The 22202-nt window shown below is 46.1% G+C and overlaps 3 protein-coding genes across 3 annotated transcripts; 1 reads left to right on the top strand and 2 right to left on the bottom strand.

Moving 5' to 3' along the window:
• Window positions 1–119: 119 nt before the first annotated feature.
• On the bottom strand, window positions 120–9281 carry tpcn1 (two pore segment channel 1). Its single transcript, XM_080004065.1, has 26 exons — window positions 9153–9281; window positions 6421–6554; window positions 6043–6219; window positions 5778–5891; window positions 5480–5610; window positions 5297–5385; window positions 5087–5121; window positions 4897–4955; window positions 4639–4738; window positions 4381–4497; window positions 4180–4304; window positions 4049–4097; window positions 3881–3944; window positions 3713–3757; window positions 3569–3625; window positions 3425–3478; window positions 3237–3309; window positions 3033–3140; window positions 2776–2937; window positions 2472–2587; window positions 2232–2278; window positions 2046–2114; window positions 1790–1886; window positions 1268–1407; window positions 1105–1185; window positions 120–847 (listed from the first exon to the last, which is right to left on the bottom strand). The coding sequence occupies exons 1-26, from the start codon at window positions 9241–9243 to the stop codon at window positions 713–715; spliced, it is 2469 nt and encodes an 822-aa protein (XP_079860191.1). The 5' UTR covers window positions 9244–9281; the 3' UTR covers window positions 120–712.
• A 2157-nt stretch (window positions 9282–11438) lies between these two features.
• Window positions 11439–13242, top strand: drc10 (dynein regulatory complex subunit 10; the record flags this gene model as incomplete). Its single annotated transcript, XM_080004236.1, has 4 exons — window positions 11439–12122; window positions 12231–12464; window positions 12559–12630; window positions 12961–13242. 4 exons carry the CDS (start codon window positions 11439–11441, stop codon window positions 13240–13242), a joined length of 1272 nt encoding a protein of 423 aa, XP_079860362.1.
• A 1816-nt stretch (window positions 13243–15058) lies between these two features.
• cfap73 (cilia and flagella associated protein 73) lies at window positions 15059–16683 on the bottom strand (the record flags this gene model as incomplete). The annotated part of the gene is made up of 7 exons (XM_080004238.1): window positions 15059–15112; window positions 15204–15362; window positions 15536–15757; window positions 15873–16070; window positions 16177–16281; window positions 16394–16511; window positions 16628–16683. The coding sequence occupies 7 exons, from the start codon at window positions 16681–16683 to the stop codon at window positions 15059–15061; spliced, it is 912 nt and encodes a 303-aa protein (XP_079860364.1).
• Window positions 16684–22202: the final 5519 nt, after the last annotated feature.

Raw genomic sequence — 22202 nt, forward strand, 5'->3', positions numbered from 1 at the left:
ATTTGGTTTCTTGTTCCATTATACACCCTTATAAACCAGCCTCTCCCTTTCCCACATTTTAGGATCCATAATTACTAGCAAATAAAAGCATGCCCAGCAGAAGGAAAGGTACTTAAATCCACCTGACAAAAGGAGAAGTTTATTAAAATTGTTCCTTATTCAGTAGCTCAAATACATTATAATACACATACAGAATTACAAGTTATACAAAAGTAAATTAATCTCTTTTGAGATGGTCGAGATCTTCTAGCTTGTTGTTGGTGATATTATACAAAGGCTGATAGTATGTACGTTTGTACTTAGGAGAGCTCAGTTCACCTGGTAGAGAAATAGTACCTGGTTTTAACACTGATCAGAGGAGCCATACAACTAAGGCATCAAATGTAAGCACTGTACACAATCCAGAGGTCAGAACAGGTCCGCTGCAGTTCACATACACACTGTCGTCGTACTCCGTTCATGACAGAGCCACTCGAGGTTGAGATGGGGGGAGGGCGATGGTTAAACAGACGTGTGCGGAAGTCTGTATTAGACAGAGAGAGTCGCTGGTTCTGTCACCTTCACATTGTTCCATCAAGGCCCCGTGTTTGCTAGTCACCTGCCATGGCCGTGGGAAGCAGGACGACAAGAGTGGATCGGAGTGGTGGGTTCTCACGCCAATTATAGACAGCAAGCAGTATGTATGTGTGTGTGTGTGTGTGTGTGTGGTGGGTTAGTTGACGGTGGGAGGTCCGGTCTGTGGGTCGAGCTGGGGAGCAGCAGCGTTACAGACAGGACTGTCCAGCACCCGCTCCAAGCTTTTGTCCGCCAAGGGCAGGTTCTCCCTCGAGTACTCAAAATACCACTCCTTTAAGAGACAGGCAGAAGCATATTGACAAATGATGTGACAGACAAACTGGTGAGTCGCTTCTCAAAATGGTAGCTTTCCAAGAGATATGTCAAATTGAATCACAGCAAACCTTCGCTTCAGAAAAACTTTCCAACCGTGCACAAAAGCATCGTTGAGTGAAATAAATCAGAATGGATAATCAACTTGCGGTTATCTCCATATCCATTAACAGACCAGATAATCTCCATTGGATTCTCTCAGTCGCAGCGTCTCACCTGGATCTCTTCCTCGTACATTTTGATGCTCAGGTCACTCTTGGTCCTCGACCTGCGACCCAGGTACACGAGCGAGGTGTGCTGCACACAAACAAACAAACCGTTAGAGACCGCGTTGAGAACCGAAGAGCAGGAGAAGCGCGTGGCACGGACGTGCTCTCACCCCGCCGCGGTCCATGGCCTGCAGAACGCCCTGCAGGGAGCTGAGGGACGACAGGCCGGGGCAGGTCTGCTTGTACAGCTCCAGCGTGGACAAGGCCTCGTCGCGACTCACCTCCACTTCAAAAACGATGCCATTCTCATCTGAAAATACCAAGACAGCTCCTGCTTTAGACGTGAGATGAGTATCCTACTACAGTACATGCTGTTCACAGCGCGGGTATTTTGTAATGATAAAAATCACAGTTGGCAATTTTTTAAACCTAGAAATCTACAATTGTTAGTGTGGAACTAGATTAAGTCCTAAACTTTATTGTTCCAGTGAAGTTACCCAATACGAAGAACACAATAACAATCACGATGTGAGACAGATCACATCCACATTGAGGGGAGTATACAGTGCCTTCATTCCAGCACTTTCATAAGTCGCTTTCAGTGACTTACAATAGCAGAACAACTTATTTTGAAAAAAGCTTTTTCAAATTCAAGGTGCGGTATATCGCATGCAAACATGCGCGGTTCCTACCCTCAGGGTTCTCTGGTGGCTCTCTGTTCTTGCGGCTGTAGTTCATGCGGAACACAAATGCATCCAGAATGAAAGCCACAATGATGGTCATCACCACCTGGGGAGGGCAGAGACGCATTTCACACATGCATGACCGCATGGGAAGACGCTCAACGTTGGGACCGCCGTACACACTTCCCCTTCATGGGCCAGGGCAGACAGACCGACAAGCAAACAGACATACGTGCACGTGCATGACCAAGTTCACGCATCTCACCATGGTAACGATGTAGAAGGTCATGAAGTAGAGTCGGCTCCAGTGGGTCGTCATGGAGGTGACGCCTTCCTGTGGGGGAGCCGTACACAGCACGTGACCCTTCAGTGACAAGCTCTCAAAATGATAGAAACGGAATGTTGAAATATAAAAGCCTTGTAGAGCAGCCTGAGCCTGAGCCCATCTTACCATGGTGATGTACCAGTTGTTGACCACAGTCAGTTCAAACAGAGTCACTGGTGGCAAAAAGAGGGAACGTGATCCATTTATGAAAGAACAGATTCATGACAAAGCATCGCCTCAATACCCACCATGGTTTGATTCCCAGCAGCAACATTCTCATCGCAAGTCACAAAAAAAAAAAAAAAAAAAAAAGTACCACCAGACTGTGCATATATTAAAATAATAAAAGGAAAGGGGGGAGATTACCGAAGCTGCTGAGAATGTTGTTGAAGTTATTAAGGTAATAATAACCCTCCTCTAGCACGGTCTTGTTGCCTATGGTAACGTTGATCAGTCTGTAGGAGTCGGCTACTGTGCTGGTGCTGAAGGGGACGATTAGACAGAGAGGACTACGTCAGAGGAATTAGAGTGATTGGGGTTTGGGGGGATAGATCAGGGTTAGTGGAAATAAATATTGTTCTATAAGTCAACAAACTTAAACATTAGTTGGTTATTTTCGGAAAAAAAAAAAATTGGATTATTTTAAAAGCGAAATGAAGAGAGGACTCACTTGCAGCAGTTTGGATAAATCACATCGGCAAAGAACTCCATGCCAACGATAGCGAAGGAGTAGTAGAAGATGATCAGGGTCAGGCCCAGGCTGGCCATTCTGGGAAAGAGCTCGAACATGGTGTCCAAGACGTTGCGATACCGCTGCTTGATCTTGAATAGCCTGGGAGGAAAAAGGGGGGAAGGGGAAGATCAACAAAAAAAGGAAAACCAGGACAAAGAAAGAACGATCGAAAACACCAGACGGGGGAACCCCACCTTAGGAGCTGAAGCGGTCGGAGCACCACGATGAAGTAGAACGGCTCCATGTCGAAGGCGAGAGCGATCAAACCCAGGAAGGCGAACACCGTCACCGAGAAGTCAAACCTAGCGGACGGATGCCGAAGCGTTTAGCTCTCCGAACTACTGAGCCCCGTGGATACACAGCAACGGAGAGAGGAGAGTTAGGACGCCATCACTCACAGATTCCACCCGGAGCTGAAATACGCCATCGGCCCCAAACCCGTGATTTTCAGCAACACCTCAACGCCGTAAACTGAAAGCAGGGGTGGACAGAAACAGAGGCTACGTCAGAACGGGATCACCCGCCCGACCAGCTACAAGCGCCGGGATTCCTCCTTCCCCTCTAAGGGACCGTGAAGCACACTCACTGGTGAGGAAGACGATGTAACTCCACGGAACAAATCTGGACCAGGAGAATCCACCTGCGGGCAGAAAGGGAGGTTAGCGTTCACCGTTACAGTGATCGTTACCACACGGCGCGCTCAGCTCGGCGTTTCCGAACAGCGTCTTACTGTTTAGCATGTACGTCTCCACGAGGATCCACACGCCGTTGACCGCCACCACCACGTCTGCGGAGACAGAACCAAGAGGAGGGTGAAGGTCAAACATATACAAGGTCATAAGTTGACTTGCAGGACGTTAGTCATAACACTTACACATGGCGTACTGGAAGGCCTTTGACTTCACTAGCAGGTTGATGCCTGTTGAAAAGCAAAGCAGAGAGATGAGGGAACTGCGGATATAGGAGCGGAGGAGAAATGGAGATGATCCAATCGAGGAACAGATTTGTTTGTCCGCTGATTTTAAGAGAAAAAGAACGTTACCTTTGAAAATGAGGAAGGTTGTATGCGGGAGGTCATCGAACCAGTGTTCTCCACTCCGTCGTGCCTAGAAAACACGAGCACAAATGCATGTGAACGAAAGATTGAAAAAACTAAAATGAAATAAAATACACGGGCACAACATGAAAGGTTCAGGACGTGGAGACATACCTTCCATTTAAGACCGATGACTTCGTAAAACTTATAAAAGTCTTCCAGACTGTAAGAGAGGAAGAGGTTGTACTTAACATTGAAACTCGACGGTGCACACTGCCTGTTCTGGTCCATGCCGGCGACACTACCTGAGCATGGGATTTCCCGAGGTGTTGAGCACTTTGAACGTCAGGTAGCGGTCTCTCGCGGACATCCGCGGTCTGTAGAATCGCATCAGACCGTCAAACTGCTTCAGAGACACGCCTGTCGGCCTCTGGGGGTGGGGGGTGGGCAGCGTGAGAATACATCACAGCAAAACACGCGACAAAACGGTTTGTATCCGGCCGTACCTGTCGGCTGACCAGCAACTGAAAGGCATGATCGATGGCGGACCGTTTGTGAAGAAGCAGAGATTTGAACTTCATCTTCTCAACGCCGTTAAAGGTGTCAAACACCACGGCCAAGAGCTGGAGAGGGGAAGCGGAGAAATGGGACTTATTGCTGCCTGGGTGGGAACTAACGGCCAATAACTGACGCTCTGTTGGCTTGGATAGCGGTAAGAATCGGCATTTCTATTCCAGATGGTTTAGTAGCGAGGGGAAGCCTACCAAGTTCATGATGAAGTAGAGTTCTATGGAGAGGTAAACTATGAAGAACACGCAGGACCAACGGTTCCTGGAGTACGCTGGCATCATGACGTCAGGGAAGCTGCGGGAAATAGGAAACAAAATCACCCTGGATACAAACTTTTTTTTTTTTTTTAATGATACAAAAAATAAATATATTATTATCCTGAACCAGGAATGCGGTGTATAACGTTTAAGAAAGGTGGTGGCATAGAGCTCGTGGGTCCCCGTTCAACCTACTTTGCGGTGGTTAGCAGCACAAACAGACTGACGATGCTGTTCTCCAGCGTGCTGAAGTACTAGCAGGAAAAAATCCAAGAGTGAAATCAGAGACAGGAAAACAGCATCAAGCGAACCAAGAGCGCCCAAGCTCCCCCAACCTACATAACCCAAACAAATTAATGTCCGTCGGACCAAAAGAGCGACATACCGGGTCGGCGGTGTTTGGAGAGAAGAGGCAGAAGCCTGAGGAGAGAAAGAATAAATAAATAAATAAATAAATAAATAAAAAGAAGACATCCGTGGTCAAAACACGCAAAATGACAGGAAAGTCCCTGGCTTCTTTTAGAGAAAACGTACTTACGCTTTATTGCAGACACAATAAAAAAAAAAAAACACTCAGGAAATAACTGTCTCTTACCCAGGATGGCAAATATAACCATGAAGAAGAGCAGCAGCAGCAGGATGTCGATGAACGGCGGGAGGGACTGGAAGATCTGACGCAGGTTTCTGCGGCAAATTCAAAAAATTGATCCGTTGGTTGAAACAGACTTAAAAAGCCTATTTATTTGTCGCGGTCGGTTTTCATTTGATCGCCACCGACCTGCGCACGGCACCGCAGTATCTGCAGTCCACGAGGAATATGGGCCTGAGTGCCCTGGTCACTCGCAGGTGAGACGTCTGTCGGATCAGAACCACGATGGCCTCCACGAACTGCAGCAGCAGCACGCACGTCTGCGCGGAGAGAAATGACACCTCGACTAGAACACCTTTCTCACTTACACTCAAACCTCCACAGGTTTGCGTGTAAGTGAGAAACTCATGGGAATTTAAACTATACCGAGGATGGAAGTGGTCCAGTTAGCCACGACCATGACGCCACGCCCTAATCCATCACTTACCTTCACCATGGTCCTCTTGTGTCGGATAAAAGTGTGGAAGCCCAGCCAGCGTAGCTTCATGCACAGCTCGAACGCCACCATGACCAGAGCCAGCAGCTCCAGCGTGGCGTGGACCTGCAGGGGGAGTGCCAACAAAACTAAATGAAAGAGAAGAGAGAGAGAGAGAGAGAGAGAGAGAGAGAGAGAGAGAGAGAGAGAGAGAGAGAGAGAGAGAGAGAGTGTATATATATATATATATATATATATATATATATGGTCCACCTACGTAGACGTCTAGGCGCAGCGAGGGCACGGCTGGAGCCTCGCACAGCGACAGCACCATCAGCAGCAGGCCCGTCAGCAGCTCCATCATGTAGAACAGGTGGTTGTGTGCAAACAGGTACGCCGCCAGCGCCTTGGGGTTCCGAGGGTGCGTGAAAAACTTATCATTGTTCTCTCCTTCCTAGTATTTGGGATACAGAAGACCATGTGACTAGGACAAAAGCAACATCAGTCCTGTTTTATTTCTTGCAGAACATCAACAGGTTGTGCACAGAAGTCCATGTACAAGGTACAAGGTTTTAAAGGTGCCGTAAAACAATAATATGATCACATGAAAGCCAACACTGTGGATCTGCACATTTGGTGGCTCCGGTGTGAGTACCTGCAGGTAGATGGCGGCTTCTTGGTAGTTCATCTCCCAGCTGTGACGCAAGGATGCATTTTGGGCTCTGTTGTTTTGTGATGCTGGTGTTGGAATCACAGCGTTGTTTACGATGTCGTAATTGCCTCCTCCGTCTGAAAGACAAGACCAAAGTGTCTACGTATTATTATAACCTACATTATTCCAGCATGACTTAACAATCGGTAACTCATTAAGTTGTTCTCCTACACTAAATCCTTTGTTTAGCAAAAAAAAAAAACAATCATTTGCTGTGGCCACATACATACAGCGGTGCGCTCCTACCAAGGCAATCGAGTTCTAATTGTGAGATATATGAGGACATCACATCCGGACTCTCGTCATGCAAGTGATCTTCACAGATACCGGGTGTTTCTGCTTGCCCGGACAAGCACTCCATGGCTCAGCTTGGCTTTGCGTTTGTCTCAGAGTCCCAGTTTAAAGAACCTTCTCAGGTCCTGGAAGTCCACGGCAGAAGTGTGTGTGTGTGTGTGTGTGTGTGTGTGTGTGTGTGTGTGTGTGTGTGTGTGTGTGTGTGTGTGTGTGTGCGATTCAAAGTCCACGGGTTCTGTTTCAGTGTCCACACGCTTTGGGGGATCCAGACTGTCAGTCATTCCACTCGGCGCTGATGCACACTCCAAAGAAATACTTTGGCGTTTCCATGGACGAGTACAATCTCCGTATAGGTCATCACACATCCAGGAGCAGTGTTTGAAGACCAAGCTGGGAGCAGGTTCAGTCTCCAGTGGAAACCATTCATTCACGGTCACTAGTGGCTCTTTGACAAATCGTGTTTTTTTTTTTGTTTGTTTTTTAACAAACTATGTCATTAATAATCTAGGTTAAAAAAAAAAGAAAAACACCCATATGTACTGTACAATACCAGAAACATTGCAGTTTAGCAAGCCATTGTCAAATATCTGCATTATTCTCCCCCTGCCACTGCTGTGAAGTTTGAACTTTGACACCAGAGCTGCCTGTAACTAAACGTCATCTTGAGCCTGAGCCACCCTCTTCATACAAAAGCCTATTCTCTTTTCTGACGTGACCATCCCTAACAAGTCGCTTTATTGCCAAGAAGAAGACAAGAAGAGGCTAGATGCAGTTGTTTTGGAACAATGTATGACTGTATGTATATATATGTGACAAATAACCTCTTGATCTTGAATAAAAAGGAAGTAAGTGGTAGAAAGCTCTAACAAAGAGTCAAATAATCATTTCCCTAAAATGTCACTCTTATCTTTAACACAAACAGTCAGCAGTTTAACCAATGTGCAGTCAGGCACCATAGAATAATAGAAAAACTCCACATATCTATAAATTAATGAGAAATTAATCACAAACGTAAGCTGCAACATTACTATTTCACCACCAAACTATTAAATCTATCTGTTGCCATTGTTTCGACAATATATTGCCACATATTCCAACCCTAAGTGAGCCTGCCGAGGTCCTCTTCCCACAGAAGTGTCACATGCTCCATGTGGACCTGTCCCAGGCACGTCCACTTGACGAAAACAGGAAAAAAAAAAAAAAAAAAAAAGATGTAGCAGGGTAGAGATCAGTCTCTGGAGATCGTTGGTAGTTTCTTCTCCACCATATCAGCAGCAGCAGAAGTAACTGAAAAGTAGAGCTCAAGCTCCAACCAGACAGAGGACTGATCCAGCAAGGGACACACTGTTGTCCTGACAAGAGTACAGCTCATGTCTGCACGGTGCCACTCCAGCCCTCTCATTTGTTGGAGAACAATAACATGTTTGGAGCTGCCAGTCAATAACATGATGAGGTCAGGCCCTGAGCCTGCTCTTCCACCAGGCTTTCAGATACCCTCACACACTCGGTAGCCATGACCGTTTAGTCCCGGGGCAAACAACCCCTCTTTTATGCTGCTTTAGAAGTCCTGTGGGTTTCCCAGCGGCCAAAAAAAGTGAAAAGCGAACTCCACAACTTCTCGCAAGCCTGTGACTGGCGCTCTATAGGTCCGACGGCACAGTCTGAGTGCAGGCTTTCCTGTACTCCGTCTGGGCTCAAACTCCCCCTTGCTCCGCCCTTCAAGAAAAACCTCCACACAGCGGAGGCCGCGAGAGACACCCTGCTCTTTCCAGTCACCGTCTTGGGAACTTCACCGCGGCCCCGGTTTGCTGGAAAGAAGCCATTTCCTTTTCCTGTTAGCTTCCAGAGCCACACACACACAAAAAAGAAAGCCCCTCAAAACAGACACACAAGCTCCCAAGTGGAACAGAGATGATCAGAGGCTCTGGCCGCTGACATAGGACGCACAAAACACACATGCTGTCCATGACCATGGGATAGGAGGGGGGGGGGTCCACTTACATGGTGTGCTGAGTCTGCACTTTTCTGCACTGGTCAGTTTGTAGGGTATATGAGGCGGGGGGTACAAAAGGCAACAGGATTACTCCAGAGTGGACGCATGCGTACTTGACACGTAAATACAGCGGTGGACGTCCCTTTATTCCCTTTAACATGCGGCCTCTGCCCAAAAGTGACACTCAGCAACAGAACTTTAGAGAGAACGGCCCAACGTCTGCAGAGGCTCTTGTGAGTAGACACACAAAAAAAAAAAACAATACGGGTCACAATTCCGGACGAATACGGTCATATTCGATATACAGGATACAGTGAGAGAAGAAGAAGAAAAAAAAAGCCTGTATTTATATCACATGGTGTATCACATGATTATGGCGGCGACTTACTTTCGTCCGCCCTCTCTGTGTCCTCGCCGAGCAGGCCGCTGTTCGCCTCGTCCCACGTCAGGATGAGGGGCACGTCGTCATCAGTCTCCATCTTTCCACAACACGTGTTTAGCTAGAGCTCCCTCTCTATAGATCTATAGATCTATAGATACCCCCCCCCCCTCCCTTGTGTCAAGGCACAAGACACTCGAAGTAGTAGTTAAAGAGAAGCAGCATCAGCAAGTTTTCAAGTCAGGATCGGAGTCTTCCCGCGGATCGAACTGAAAACTAGCTCCGGTCGTCCAGAGAGGTGACATCCGTGGCGGACCCGACGGGCTCGCAGTCTTTCCCCGCCGAGCCAGCGAGTCCTCCCCGGCTCCTCTCCGCTGTGTCCATCGCAGCAAAAAAAAAAAAAAAAAAAAAAAAATTCTATAAACAAAACAAACAACAACAACACGCTGTTTACCACCCGACAACAGTGTCTGCCCCTAAAATATTGAATCGATGCGTGACTTTTTTTCCCCTCCTAACTTCCACTACGTAAAACTACACGGACGGTATTACTGAGCCGCTGAACACAAACGGAGTCATAACAACAAACGGTTGTTGCGACCACGAGACGATTTACGGCAACTAAATGTAGCGGATTGCAGAGCGACAACCCCACTTTCAAAATAAAAGTGGGGCTCGGTATCCCCAGCGATCCAGGCGAAAACGAAACATCCTGCAAACGGCCGAGCAGTCAAACCCGCCTTCAAAGTAAAGGCGGGGTTTGGTATCCTAGCAACCTAAGCGAAAACAACCCGTACGCTAACCGCAAATCGCTCCAGCAGGTAATACAGCACAACATCTGACCAAATCGTGTTAGTTATGGTTGTATAGGTCACTTGTGACGAATAAACCTCTTGACTCTTAAGGTAGGTATGGTATAGGTAAGAAGTTGGGGAAATGTTTGTCAAACACTGACTCACTAATGGGAAGCTTCGACATAAGATAAGATAAGAGAAGATTAGATAAGATGAGATAAGATGCATTTAGATGAGGTGGAGATCAAAATGATAGCTCCATCTCTCTACTTTATTTCCAGAGGGAAATTATGGTGTTACAGGCCACCCCACATCAAAATAATTGGCCAAAGTAATAATGTATAATGTAATAATGATTTAAAGAATCTGGGGGGGCAATAAGCAATAACGTTTAAAATTAACAAACAAAACAAAGAAAAAAAAATTGGCAATCAACAATAAACCTTAACATGAACAATAAGCCTCTGCATCAAGAATTACGCCTTGTTGGCTGTTGCCCTATAATGAGTACAAATAGTAAATAATAACACTGTATCTGCAATGATAGTACTACTAATAAGCTGGTGTTGTAAATGTATGTGTATAGGCATATTGTATAAGTATATAATGTGGTGAGTTTGCAGTATAGTAGTGCAAATAATGTGTAATAACAATAATAACAGCAGTCCCAATGATAATAACAATAATACTAAGGCTAATAATAGCACTTCTAATAATGGTAGTACCACCACCACCACTAATACTACTACTACTACTAATATAATTCTAACTGCAAATAAAAATACTTTAACGAAAGGGAAAGTTCAAAGTTCTGGAGCGGAGCAGGGTAATGGAACAATAATAAATAACAAGCAGTTATTTCCCTGAACTGGGCCCTATACACGCCAGACCTAGACCAGCGCTCTAACCCTCTTTATTTATTAACACGGATGTTCATTTTTCCGTCTCCATGTGCACCAGCATTCAAGCATACATTATTTAGATTACTTATCCAAATGAACCGAGGTCACCTGTAAAATATTTAATAATTTGTTAAGTGTGCTATCAGCGCTGCACACTTATTATTCCTCCTCGTATAATTCCTCATCTTATTAATATTATTTCTAATTTTTGCCACGCTACTCCTCCCACAGTTTAAGCCACAAAACACAAAATATATCAAGACGGCCGGCTCGTCTGATGTGCCATTACTTTAGTGATATTACAAAATATTCCACTTTTAATGACAAAATTAAAAATAGTGTGGCAGATAACTCTAGTCATCAATTGTAACCATATTAGGGGAATTCCCCATATAGCTCGCCCCCCCGGCAGCTGCAAACCGGAGGGCGTCGTCCTGTGATGTATTTGTGACATCATAAGATGAGCGTTTATTGCAAGTGCCATCAGTTTACGCCAAATAAGAAGGCACATACGCACAAAAACACACAGGGCCAGCGCACTAACATTTCACCAGGGATTGTCTCATCTAACATAGATACTTTTAATTTCCAATAACAGCATGTTCGCAGATGTGTTGGCGGGGGAGGCCAACCTTCAGCTTTTGTCGTCCGGTCCAGATCAGGGCAATGCCAAGAAAGTCGAAGATAAAAAGGTCTTCATCCCTTCAAATCAGAAGCTTTTATCCGTTGAAACGCAGCGCATCTTAGGTGTGGACGAAGACTGCATCAGCCAGGTTGGGATTGTGGCCATGCTGCCAGCAGTGATGCTTAACCTAGACGGTCTCTCCGATAGACTGGGAAAAGAGTTAAGTGAGGCGCTGAGAGAGCACAAATTCTTAGAGGAGAGACTCGAAGGTTTGGATTGTCCAAAGCAGGCCTCAGATGGGGCGCAAGAGGGAGACACCGAGGAAGCAAGGGAGGACTCCGGGGCTAAGCTGGAGAGGGACATCAAGCGCCTCATGAGAGCTGTGTTGAGACAGCTCCGCACCCATCCGGCCGCCCTCCACGTTTTTAGAGCGGAATCCGAAAAAGTTGGCGGGGTGAGCAAGAGCATGCAACATCTCCTTGGAAGTCTGCAGGACCTGTACGCGATCCTGCTGGAGGGGCTGCTGACCAGCCCTGCTCAAGAGCGAAAGAGGCGCCGCCACATGCAGGCGGTGTTTGTGCGCCACGGCCGCAACATGGAGCTGATTGCATCACTGGAAAAGGAGGTTGTTGAAGCCAACAAATGCAGAGATGCTGAGGTTAGAGTCCACAGTATCCTATTCTATGACATTCTCTGCCTTATAACTATCCTGAATACTATATTTCCATGTCATTAATCTGTGCTGATTTCTCTCTCTACCTCTTAGAACTCCAAGAAGAATTCCGTGATCAAGAAGCTGAAACTCTCCCTGCACAAAACGGTGAAGACCTCCGAAGATTTCATCCTGCGGACGGAGCAGGACGCGGCCAGGCAGAGCCACTCGGACTCCACCGCGTCGGAAGCGAAGCAGGCGGACATGCAGCAGAAGGTCAGTCAGCTCAGCGTCCAGTTGAAGACTCTCACCGAGGAGAACCGAGTGGCAGAGACGGCGCAGCGCAAGGTGACACCCCCGGAACCCGAGTGAGGATTCATCTCACGTTTTGTTGCGAAAACTCCCGCGCCGCTCACGTCTATTTATTTTTTCCGCCGGCAAGAAAAAATACAAGGTGGAGACGGAGGTTGAGAACTGGTTCATGAAGTATGACGCCGACATGGGAGAAAAACAGGTACAGAATACACTGCAAAGAGCAAAGGTCACAGGAAGAAATTCAGCGTCGAATAGACGACCATTTATGCATTTTAACATTCTGATCATACATTTATTTGTACATATGAATTAAATGTTTCAATATATCATCCAAGTGTATGAGGTGTCACGTTTAGGTTTGTACTGTGTATTACTGTATATATTTTGCGTGTTAAACACTCTGTTCTTTGGTGCATTTATTTGCAATTTGAGCTCACAGGCTGAGCTTGCGACCTTGTTTTCAAACCTTCACCGACATTTTTGTTCTTCTGCCTTCTTTTGAACGACGTCCGATGTTCCCCTCCCGCAGGCGGATCTGGAGGAGATCGAAGAGGCTTTTAAAGAGGAGAACCAGAACCTGATGGAGCTGGAGGAGACCTACGCCATCCTGGAGCGGGAGTACAACCAGATACAGAGGGAGCTTTGGCGTGCGGAGGAGAGGAAAAAGGAGGAGCAGTTGGAGCTTGAGCTGAAGACCAAAGTGGCCATCATCATCCAAGCCATGTGGAGAGGCTACTGCGTCCGCAAGGCCCTGTCGGGCAAGGGCAAGGCTAAGAAGCCCAAAAAGGGAAAAGGCAAGAAGGGCAAATAAAGAAGAGCCAACCTCATCGATTTATGACCTTACATCAAGACTTGATGTATAGTAGGTTTGGAGAATATACACCGCGTTCCAAATGATTATGCATGTCAGTATAATTTTCAAGTCATCAACCATTAGGGTATAATTCGAATGTTATTGAAAAAAACATCCCAATGATAACAGTGTTTTTTTTTTTCAAAAATAAAAAACTCAAAATGCACTGTTCCAAATTATTATGCACAACAGACTTTCAAAACATTTTATAGGTTGTAAAGAACTGAAAATGGTCCCTTGTTGAATTTGCAGCATTAGGAGGTCATACTTACTGAAATCAAAAGCTATTTCAATCAAAAACATCTTAACAGGCCAAGTTACATGTTAACATAGGACCCCTTCTTTGATATCACCTTCATAATTCTTGCCTCCATTGAACTTGTGAGTTTTTGGAGAGTTTCTGCTTGAACTTTCCTTGCAGGATGTCAGAATAGCCTCCCAGTGCTGCTGTTTTGATGCAAACTGCCTCCCACCCTCATAGATCTTTTGCTTGAGGTCCTAAGGTTCTTAATAGGGTTGAGGTCAGGGGAGGATGGGGGCCACACCATGAGTTTCTCTCCTTTTATGCCCACGTCGCAGCCTTGTTGGGACATGGTGGCCATCCACCAACCATCCACTACTCCATCCATCCAGGGTTGCACGGCACTCATCAGTGAACAAGGCTGTTTGAAAATGAGTCTTCATGTATTGCTGGGCCCACTGCAACCGTTTCTGCTTGTGAGCATTGGTCCGGGGGGGCCCAATAGTAGGTTTATGCACAACTGCAGCCTCTGGAGGATCCTACACCTTGAGGTTCGTGGGACTCCAGAGGCACCAGCAGCTTCAAATACCTGTTTGCTGCTTTGTAATGGCATTTTAGCAGCTGCTCTCTTAATCCCATGAATTTGTCTGGCAGAAACCTTCCTCATTATGCCTTCATCTGCACCAACCCGTCTGTGCTCTGAATCAGCCACAAATCTCTTCACAGTACGATGATCACGTTTAAGTTTTTGTGAAATATCTTATGTTTTCATATCTTTTCCAAGGCATTGCACTTTTTGAGGCTTTTCGGCAGCAGGGATCCTTTTTCTTTCTTTATTGCTTGAAACCTGTGGCCTGCTTATTAATGTGGAACCGCCTTCTTAAGTAGTTTTCCTTTAATTGGACTCACCTGGCAAACCTATTATCACAGGTGTCTGAGATTGATTTCAGTGATCCAAAGAGCCCTGAGACACAAACCATCCATGAGTTTAATCGAAAAACAAAAAATTAAAATGTTTATGACACTTAAATCCAGTTTGGATAATAATTTGGAATGCGGTATAATGAAAAATGCAATTGACACCCTCCTCCTGGGGCAGAGGGCTTCAGAGGAAGTAGTGTTGTATTCCGTCGGCAAAGAATATTATTGTTCAAAATGACTACTTTCAGATAAGTATTGTTAAATATTCATCTGTTTGCCATTTTCCCTGTTAGAATGTAATCAAAACGTGCAACTGTTTTAGCCTACTAGTTCAAGACACATACTTCTGTCAATATATATAAATATAATAAAACACACAAAGAGAATGAAGTGTTTTTAATATAGACGATGCAGCGTATGACAAAATTCAACAGACAATCCAATCGCTATGCCCTCTTCTGTCCACTGGATAGCAGCAGAGGCATTCTGAATAGTTGCTGATTTGGGCCCATGTCTATTTAACAAGGAGAGAAAATTGTATTTTGAAACAACAAACAAAAAAAATAGAAATCCACTTGGCTCTTTTTAATCTGTCACGGATCCATTCGGCCCCTAGTCCAACCGAATGTCCAGGGGCTGAGCATCATTCACGATTTCTCCCTGTTTCTGGAGGAAGATTTGGACCTAGGAAGATGCAGATTGAAATTGTCAAGTGGATTTTTGATGTTTGGGGATGATTTCGTGGAGCGGTACTCACTCTGTGAAGCTGTTCCTCCGTGTCATCTATGGCCACGCCTTGGCCTTTGCCGACTTCCCCGCCTGTCATCTGGTACAGGTTAAAGGTCACCATTTTGATCTGACCCAGCAGGAGTGTCTCAGCAGCAGCAGTGCTTTGGATGAGGTTCCACTTACTTTCCTGTTTGGGAGAAAAAAATAAAAAGGAGAATGAATTATGTGGAAAAAGTAAGACCGTGTCGCCTCGGTGTGGATGCCTGAGGTGGCCCGTCTCTGTGTGTGTGTGTGTGTGTGTGTGTGTGTGTGTGTGTGTGTGTGTGTGTGTGTGTGTGTGTGTGTGCGTGTGCCCGCTACCCATCTGAGAGCTTCTGAGCGGGTGTGGTCCAGCTGGCTCTGGAGCTGGGACAGCAGGTTGTTCTGCTGCAGCAGCAGGCGGTTCTGCCGCTCCGTCAGCCTCTGCAGGGCTCCTCTGTGGCCGTCCGCCTTCTCCTGCACCTCGCTCTCCCTCTGACGGAGCTGGTCCCTGGTGACGAGCAGAGTCTCAAAACGACTCAGCAACTCCCGCACCTCCTCGAACTAGAGGCGAGAAACGCGCTCTTTTAAAAATGACAGGGGCTTTTATTTGTCGATTCAGTCGCAAACATGCCCGAAACGGAGCAGCGTGGCTACCTCCCGCGTCCCCATAAATCACCGTGGTCATTTTGAGGGCCTGTTCCAGGAAGTTGCAGTACAGGTGGTTCCTCTGCACCCTGCTCTGCAGCTTCTGTCTCCTCCTGTCCAACGCGGTGCACTCTATCTTCAGTCTCTCTATCTCTCTCTCCTTCTGGAGCACCACCTGCCTTTCTTTCTCCGCTTTCTGGGCACCCCTGCTGCGCTTGGCGTCGTTCTCCTGCGCGGGCGGGGAGAGAGGTAGAGGTCGAGGTTAAGTGTCGACGTCCCCCCCCCAAAAAAAACAAAAAAACTGGACTCGTGGATGCAGAGGTTTCACCGTGCACCTTGAGGAATATGTCAAAGTTTTTCAGCGACTCCTTCAGTTTCTCCTCCTTCAGCCTCAGCTCGTCTCGGTGCTGCCGCATGCTCTTCCTCTTGGCCTCGAACTCCTGCACAAACACACCCGGGGGGGAAATGGAAAAACCTCAAGGTTCACGAAGATTTGAGGTACACGGAGATAAGAACGGGACTGTGCAGGCATGTTGTCCCTCGCGGTCCCACCCGGCGAAGCACCTCTCTTCGGGCCTGAAGTTTTTCGTCCACCTCGGTACTCGCTTTGTGTTTCTCCAGCATTCGTGTGGCTCCTGCGATCAGACACCTCCCCACCACAGGCAACCTTCTGCTCGCACACAAACATTGTAAAAAGCGGATAACATTGATCCCTTGGATCAATTTAGGAGAATAGAGTCACATGCCAGCACGCAAATAATCACTCAATATATTTTGGCTACTCACAGGAGAGGTTTTTCATCGTAGGTCGTCCTGAAATAATCCTCTAATTTCACGGCCATGTTGTTTTAGGCTCCAATCCTTTTAGTTGACAACGCCCAAACCTTTGAACGTTCTAGTTTCCAACTTCTGCCTAAACAACTCTGCTGTGTAGCTGCATGCTTCAGTTTCCATGGCAACACACACACACACACACACACACACACACACACAGACGAAGAGCTTAGACAGCCCCAAGTGGTGCAAAGTTGCATACCAGGGTACGACTATGTTCTCCCAAGTGTCCACCGGATATGGCCTTCTGAAACACGAGGTGCAAAAATCAGATTGACAGGTGTTACCGGGAAGAGAAGTGCAATCCTTCCACCACGAGCTCTGATTTCACACCTAAGATCACACTTTTGTCCGGACAGTGTTTTCGTGTAGATTGCATGGCACACACAAGCACCAGGGCGTGCGCGTGCGCCTGCTCACACCTTGCGCCCGGATGTCATTATTTTATTTTAAACGAGCACGCGTGCCGCGACCGTTTCTTTTCGCTGATAGGAATCGGAATTAGCCTCGCCAAGCCCAAATGAGCCGTCAGCCTAACAATGAAACGACGGCGACAACGGGAATCTTTGAGAGTGTCAGTGTACCGGACAGTACATAATGCTGTTACATTATGTGTTATAGACATCAGGGAGAGAGGTTCTACACTACCGTAAAAAAAATAAAGGTCTGCTGGCTGCAATTTCTACAACAGCAAAAAAAAAAGTGCTTAAAGTCAAAAGAGAATACAACAGGCGACTATTAAAAATGCAGATCAGTGGAAAATGAAAAGAAGCGGGAAGGAAAAATCATTAGACCGTTGAACACATGCCGTTGAGGTGATTTATTTCAATTGTGGACGTTGCAAAGCAGGGGTTGTGTGCAGAGACCCGAGGGACCACCCGCGAGGCAAGTAATCTTATGTGTTTTTGATTGTAAACGCAATCATGTACTTTAAAGCGTGGACCGAAACTCTTCGGCTATTTCTAAAATGGGTCGATATTCATAACGCAAAGCTTAGTGAAAAGTTAGACAAACCTATGACTGTAAGGCCCTCTGTCCCTTTAAGTTGTGTCAAAAGAAAAACAAAAGCGTCTCCTCTCGCTTGATGTGTGTGTGTGTGTGGTCTATTCCAGGTCCCCATCAACACCTAGGAGTGTATGAAAGCATTCCAGCACAAGGTCAGGACCAGCGCAGACGACCTGACTATGGAAGACAGTTTGTTCTTCCCTCTCGCACGAATTCACCTTCTGATCTGGACTTTTACGGAAAGCGTATCGACGGATATTTCATGGCGATGTAAGGATCGGTGATTTCTCTGGCGTCACCTCGTCGAACGAGCAGCACAGGGCCACGGGGAGAGACAGGCAAAGGTGTTATTAGTGCAGATAATGGAAAAGCTGTGTGCCGTAATTTTTGAATAATAAATGTCAGGTGCGAGATGCCGAAACCACAGAAATGCATCTGGAGATGCAGCTGCATTCGTGTTCGGAGCACGCACAGACACACACACACACACACACACACACACACACACACACACACACACACACACACACACACACACACAGAGCGCTGAGTGAGAGACGGAAAATGGCAAAACCAAGATCCAGTGAGGGGGAAAAACAACAACACGCATAGCTAGAGGCACAGATGCTGCTGTATTCATTTTTGATGAGTAGATGGACCACACACACACCCACACACACACACACACACACACACACACACACACACAGGCTTTATTAATACTAATGCAATGATGCTATTAGAATAAAAGCATGTTGTGTCGGGTGACAGCGACAGTGTGAGGCGGAGGAGATGGAGACATCACACCCGTGTACACACCAGCAGAGCTTTTAACCGCCGAGGAGGAAGAGGAGAGGGAGACGAAGCAGTCAACGTGGACAAGGATATCCAACTAAAAAAATAACGTCATTAATGTTCAATCCCCCCACAAGTAGGAGGTCTATGCTGGTTCGGGTTCCAGTGTTCTACTTTTAAGTCTTAGATCCGGGCCCATTATTTTTACTTTCTCTCATCCAACACTTTGTTCTCCTCGATCTATTGCTCTCCTTTTTTTTCCTCCCTTTTCTCATTTTTCTTGTTGTAAGTTTCCCATTTAAGAAATGCAAACTCAGTCACCCTGTCAGTTGCTCCGGAAAGGTTTTTATTTTTTACTTATGAAAACTTCCCTGTCAGTTAAAGACCAGTTCAAATTGTCACCATATATATATATATATATATATATATAAACAGTATATACAGTATAAATAAATAAATATATATATATATATTCATTTGCAGATACAGCATTTTCTGCCTCCTTTTCTGTCACTCTTTCACACACACACACACACACACACACACACACACGCACACGCACACACACACACACGCACACACAAACCCACGAACCCACACACCAGCTCTCACACTCCAGTGGGCAGGTAACAAACATTTAGGCATCCATTATTAAAGGTCAACAGTGCGGCGCAAACAGATATTGAGAGGAAGTCTGTGTTTATGTTAATGCCTTGTCAGACAGAGAGGCCAGCGGCTCTCTGACACCATCTATTAATAATGAGACAAGATCCAGGAGATTCACTGGATGTGCACAAAACAATGCTGCTTCCAGGAAACAAGTGCAATGCCGAAGTCTTTTAGGGGATCGTGTGTGTGTGTGTGTGTGTGTGTGTGTCTGTAGCATGTCGGCCATGAAAGGGGAGAAGGGAAGTAAACATGCATGAATTTGTACGAATGCATTTGTTTGTTTATTGATGTTTGTGTTTTGTGTTTGTCTCCCAGCGGTGCTCTTGTCTCGCCTGTTTGCAAACATGGCCGTACATGAGTGGAAACAAGGCTCCGGAGACGCCGAGGGAGCGGGGAAGACGAGGCGGTGCCACCGCACTCGGGCCCCTCCGAGAACACTGCCATTTATATCAGGTAAATATATTTGATAGGTTATCAAAAAAAAGTTGACATTTGATTTGGGGGAGATGTGGGCTGCGTTGGTGTAAAGAGAAGAAAAGGCGACAGCTGAGTTTGGGAAGTGTTATGATCATGTAATATTCAATCTTCATCTTCTTCTCTCTAGTTAACTCATTCCAATTTAAATTATCATTGAATTCAGCTGAAAGACAGTCAACAATCAAAAAATAATAATTTTTGATTGTTGATTAATTGTCTAAGGGGAGATAATTAAAAGGGACAGAAGTGAATCTTGTCTATGAATTCTCAAAGAACCCTGGAACATGTTTTCAGTTCAGTCAGTAAGTTCAGTAAGTTTTCTTCAGTTTGCTTCTGCCTCGCTACCTGCCTAGGGTAGAAAAGTAGCAAGGAGCAACATTTTGGCCATTGGCACGTCCGGAGAAAATTAAACATTCCACCGGAATCAAAGAAGCTCTTATTAACGGTTAAGTATGGTGATGATGGTGTCATAGTTTGCGGATGCTTTGCTGTCATCCAAGTAATTATGAAGGAACTTATTCATTTGGAAGTGCCATCAGTTGCCATCAGGTATATTAGGTATATTATTAGTATAATAATTTGAATATATCAGGTATCCTTTCATAACTTCATAACTTAACTAGGTTTTACTGTAATTTGACATAAATTTCGGACTCGTACTCCCCTCGATCGCTGCCTGGAGGCTGTCAGAGAGCAGTGGATGTGGGTTTGTGTTCTACAAAGTGGATGTGAGTGGATCCAATAAAATAAAATTAAATAAATATTTCCACCTCAAATTCTAACCTGGTGAGAACCCAGTCTGGGTATTGACAAAACAGAAGAGAGCTTAGATTTGTGATCCACGGTCTCCCGCTGGCAGTGATACCGTTTCACTGGAAGCCCAGTGGACGGCAGTGAGGTCAACGGGAATTGGGAAGAACAAATTGGGGAATGTGTCCTCCTAAGTATTTCTTTGTGTGATTTTGTGTGTGTGTGTGTGTGTGTGTGTGTGTGTGTGTGTGTGTGTGTGTGCGTGCGTGCATGTGTGCGTGCGCATGTGCGCGTGTGTGTGTGTGTGTGTGTGTGTGTGTGTGTGTGTGCAGTGGATTAGTGTGCTTCTCCAGTCCTCTGGCTGTAATCAGACGGGACATTGGCTCCATGTCGGCCCGCAGCCCCCACCGCCACCCACTGCGGGAGCACCTCTATCCCTTTCACCCTGTCATGCATGTTGGGCCGCAGGTCTCGCCACAGCAGACCTCAAAGTACAGCAGTATGTGTAGAGTTAAAACAATTACTCATGCTCACATCACGGCGCTCTCGCGTGCTCATCCGCCGCTCTTCCTTTGCCGCGGAGATCACGCTCAGGTTGTTCGGCGTGTGGGGAGATGCCGACTCCAAAAGTGGGGAAAGTGAAAGTAGGAAAGTAAGAGAGAGAGGGGGGGGGGGGGGGGGGAGAGATAGAGAGAGAGAGAGAGAGCGAGAGAAAGAGAAAGAGAGAGCGAGTCGGTGCCATCGCCCTCGTGGTACGAGGTCGTCAGATAAACAGCCATCGCTGATCAGGTTAGTCTGAGCCCTCTGACCCCGGCTGGACCGTCTGCTGTTAGTTTGACCTCTGAACCCCGCCCTTTGTCTTTCGGACGCAGCAGGCAGAGCAAGCCAAGCGCAAATGGTGGCAACCCCACACACACACACACGCACACGCACACACACACACACACATACTGATACACACATGCACATGCGCTTGCCCTCTTATCCTTGACAGCCCTTATGCTCATATTAAGATCTACTTCAGCGTTTCTATGGTTATTTCAGCCATAAAGTCTCATTTGGGAGGAAATTAGCTCGGGTCTGAGTCTCGTTACTATACAGTGCCTAATAGCATTACCATTCTTGTGGCTTTTAAATTATCGCTAGGAAACGTGGAATGGACAATAGCATGCACATGAACCTTCTCTGTGAATCAACTTTGTTGCACCTTATGTCAGTTCCGAATTTTAATTGATTTTAGGCTGCTGTCGTTATCACGACCGTGTTTGAAGTTTCCACCAGCCGGCTGAGCTGACTGGAACCACCCCCTAACCTCCACAATTTAAAAAAATAATAAAAATGGTTATGTTAAGACATAACACTTCCCTACGATCAGACATATAGAGTAAAAAAAACAAAAACAGAATTTCATTAAAAGCTTAATGTGTCCAAAACCGCATAGGCGTTTTACACCCACATGGAAGTGGTGCAGTGTTCGCCTGTGTCGTGCTGCCTCCCGCCGATGCCAATGGGCCCGCATGACCATCAGACCTCTAAAGGGGGAATATAATTAACTTTACCAATTACACTCCATCCAGGGCCACTTATTCCACTCAAAATGGCATCATTAATGTAAGAACATCACACAAATGCCTCTCCGTGTCCTGCGAGAGAGGCCGAGCTACACATTCATATATCCAAGTCGACGGACAAAACGATTCCAATGATAATGAAATTAGCTTTAAATCAGGTCAGGAAATAAAAAAAAATTTAAAAAAAATCCATGGATGTTATTATTCACCTTCTGAGCGTAGCTTTACCACACCAAGCAATTAAAGACGAACCGTTTTCT

Source organism: Zeus faber (assembly GCF_960531495.2).
Source record: "Zeus faber genome assembly, chromosome: 7".
In the NCBI taxonomy this organism is placed as follows: Eukaryota; Metazoa; Chordata; class Actinopteri; order Zeiformes; family Zeidae; genus Zeus; species Zeus faber.

Bases quoted from the DNA above. Each gene is read 5' to 3' on its own strand.
- tpcn1 (XM_080004065.1), bottom strand. From the start codon at position 9,243: ATGGAGACTGATGACGACGTGCCCCTCATCCTGACGTGGGACGAGGCG. The intron at 6,555-9,152 runs GTAAGTCGCCGC...CTTGTCTTTCAG, and splicing joins CACAGAGAGGGCGGACGAAA to ACGGAGGAGGCAATTACGAC. The intron at 2,938-3,032 runs GTGGGGTTCCCC...TTTTCCTCCCAG, and splicing joins CGACCGCTTCAGCTCCTAAG to GCTATTCAAGATCAAGCAGC.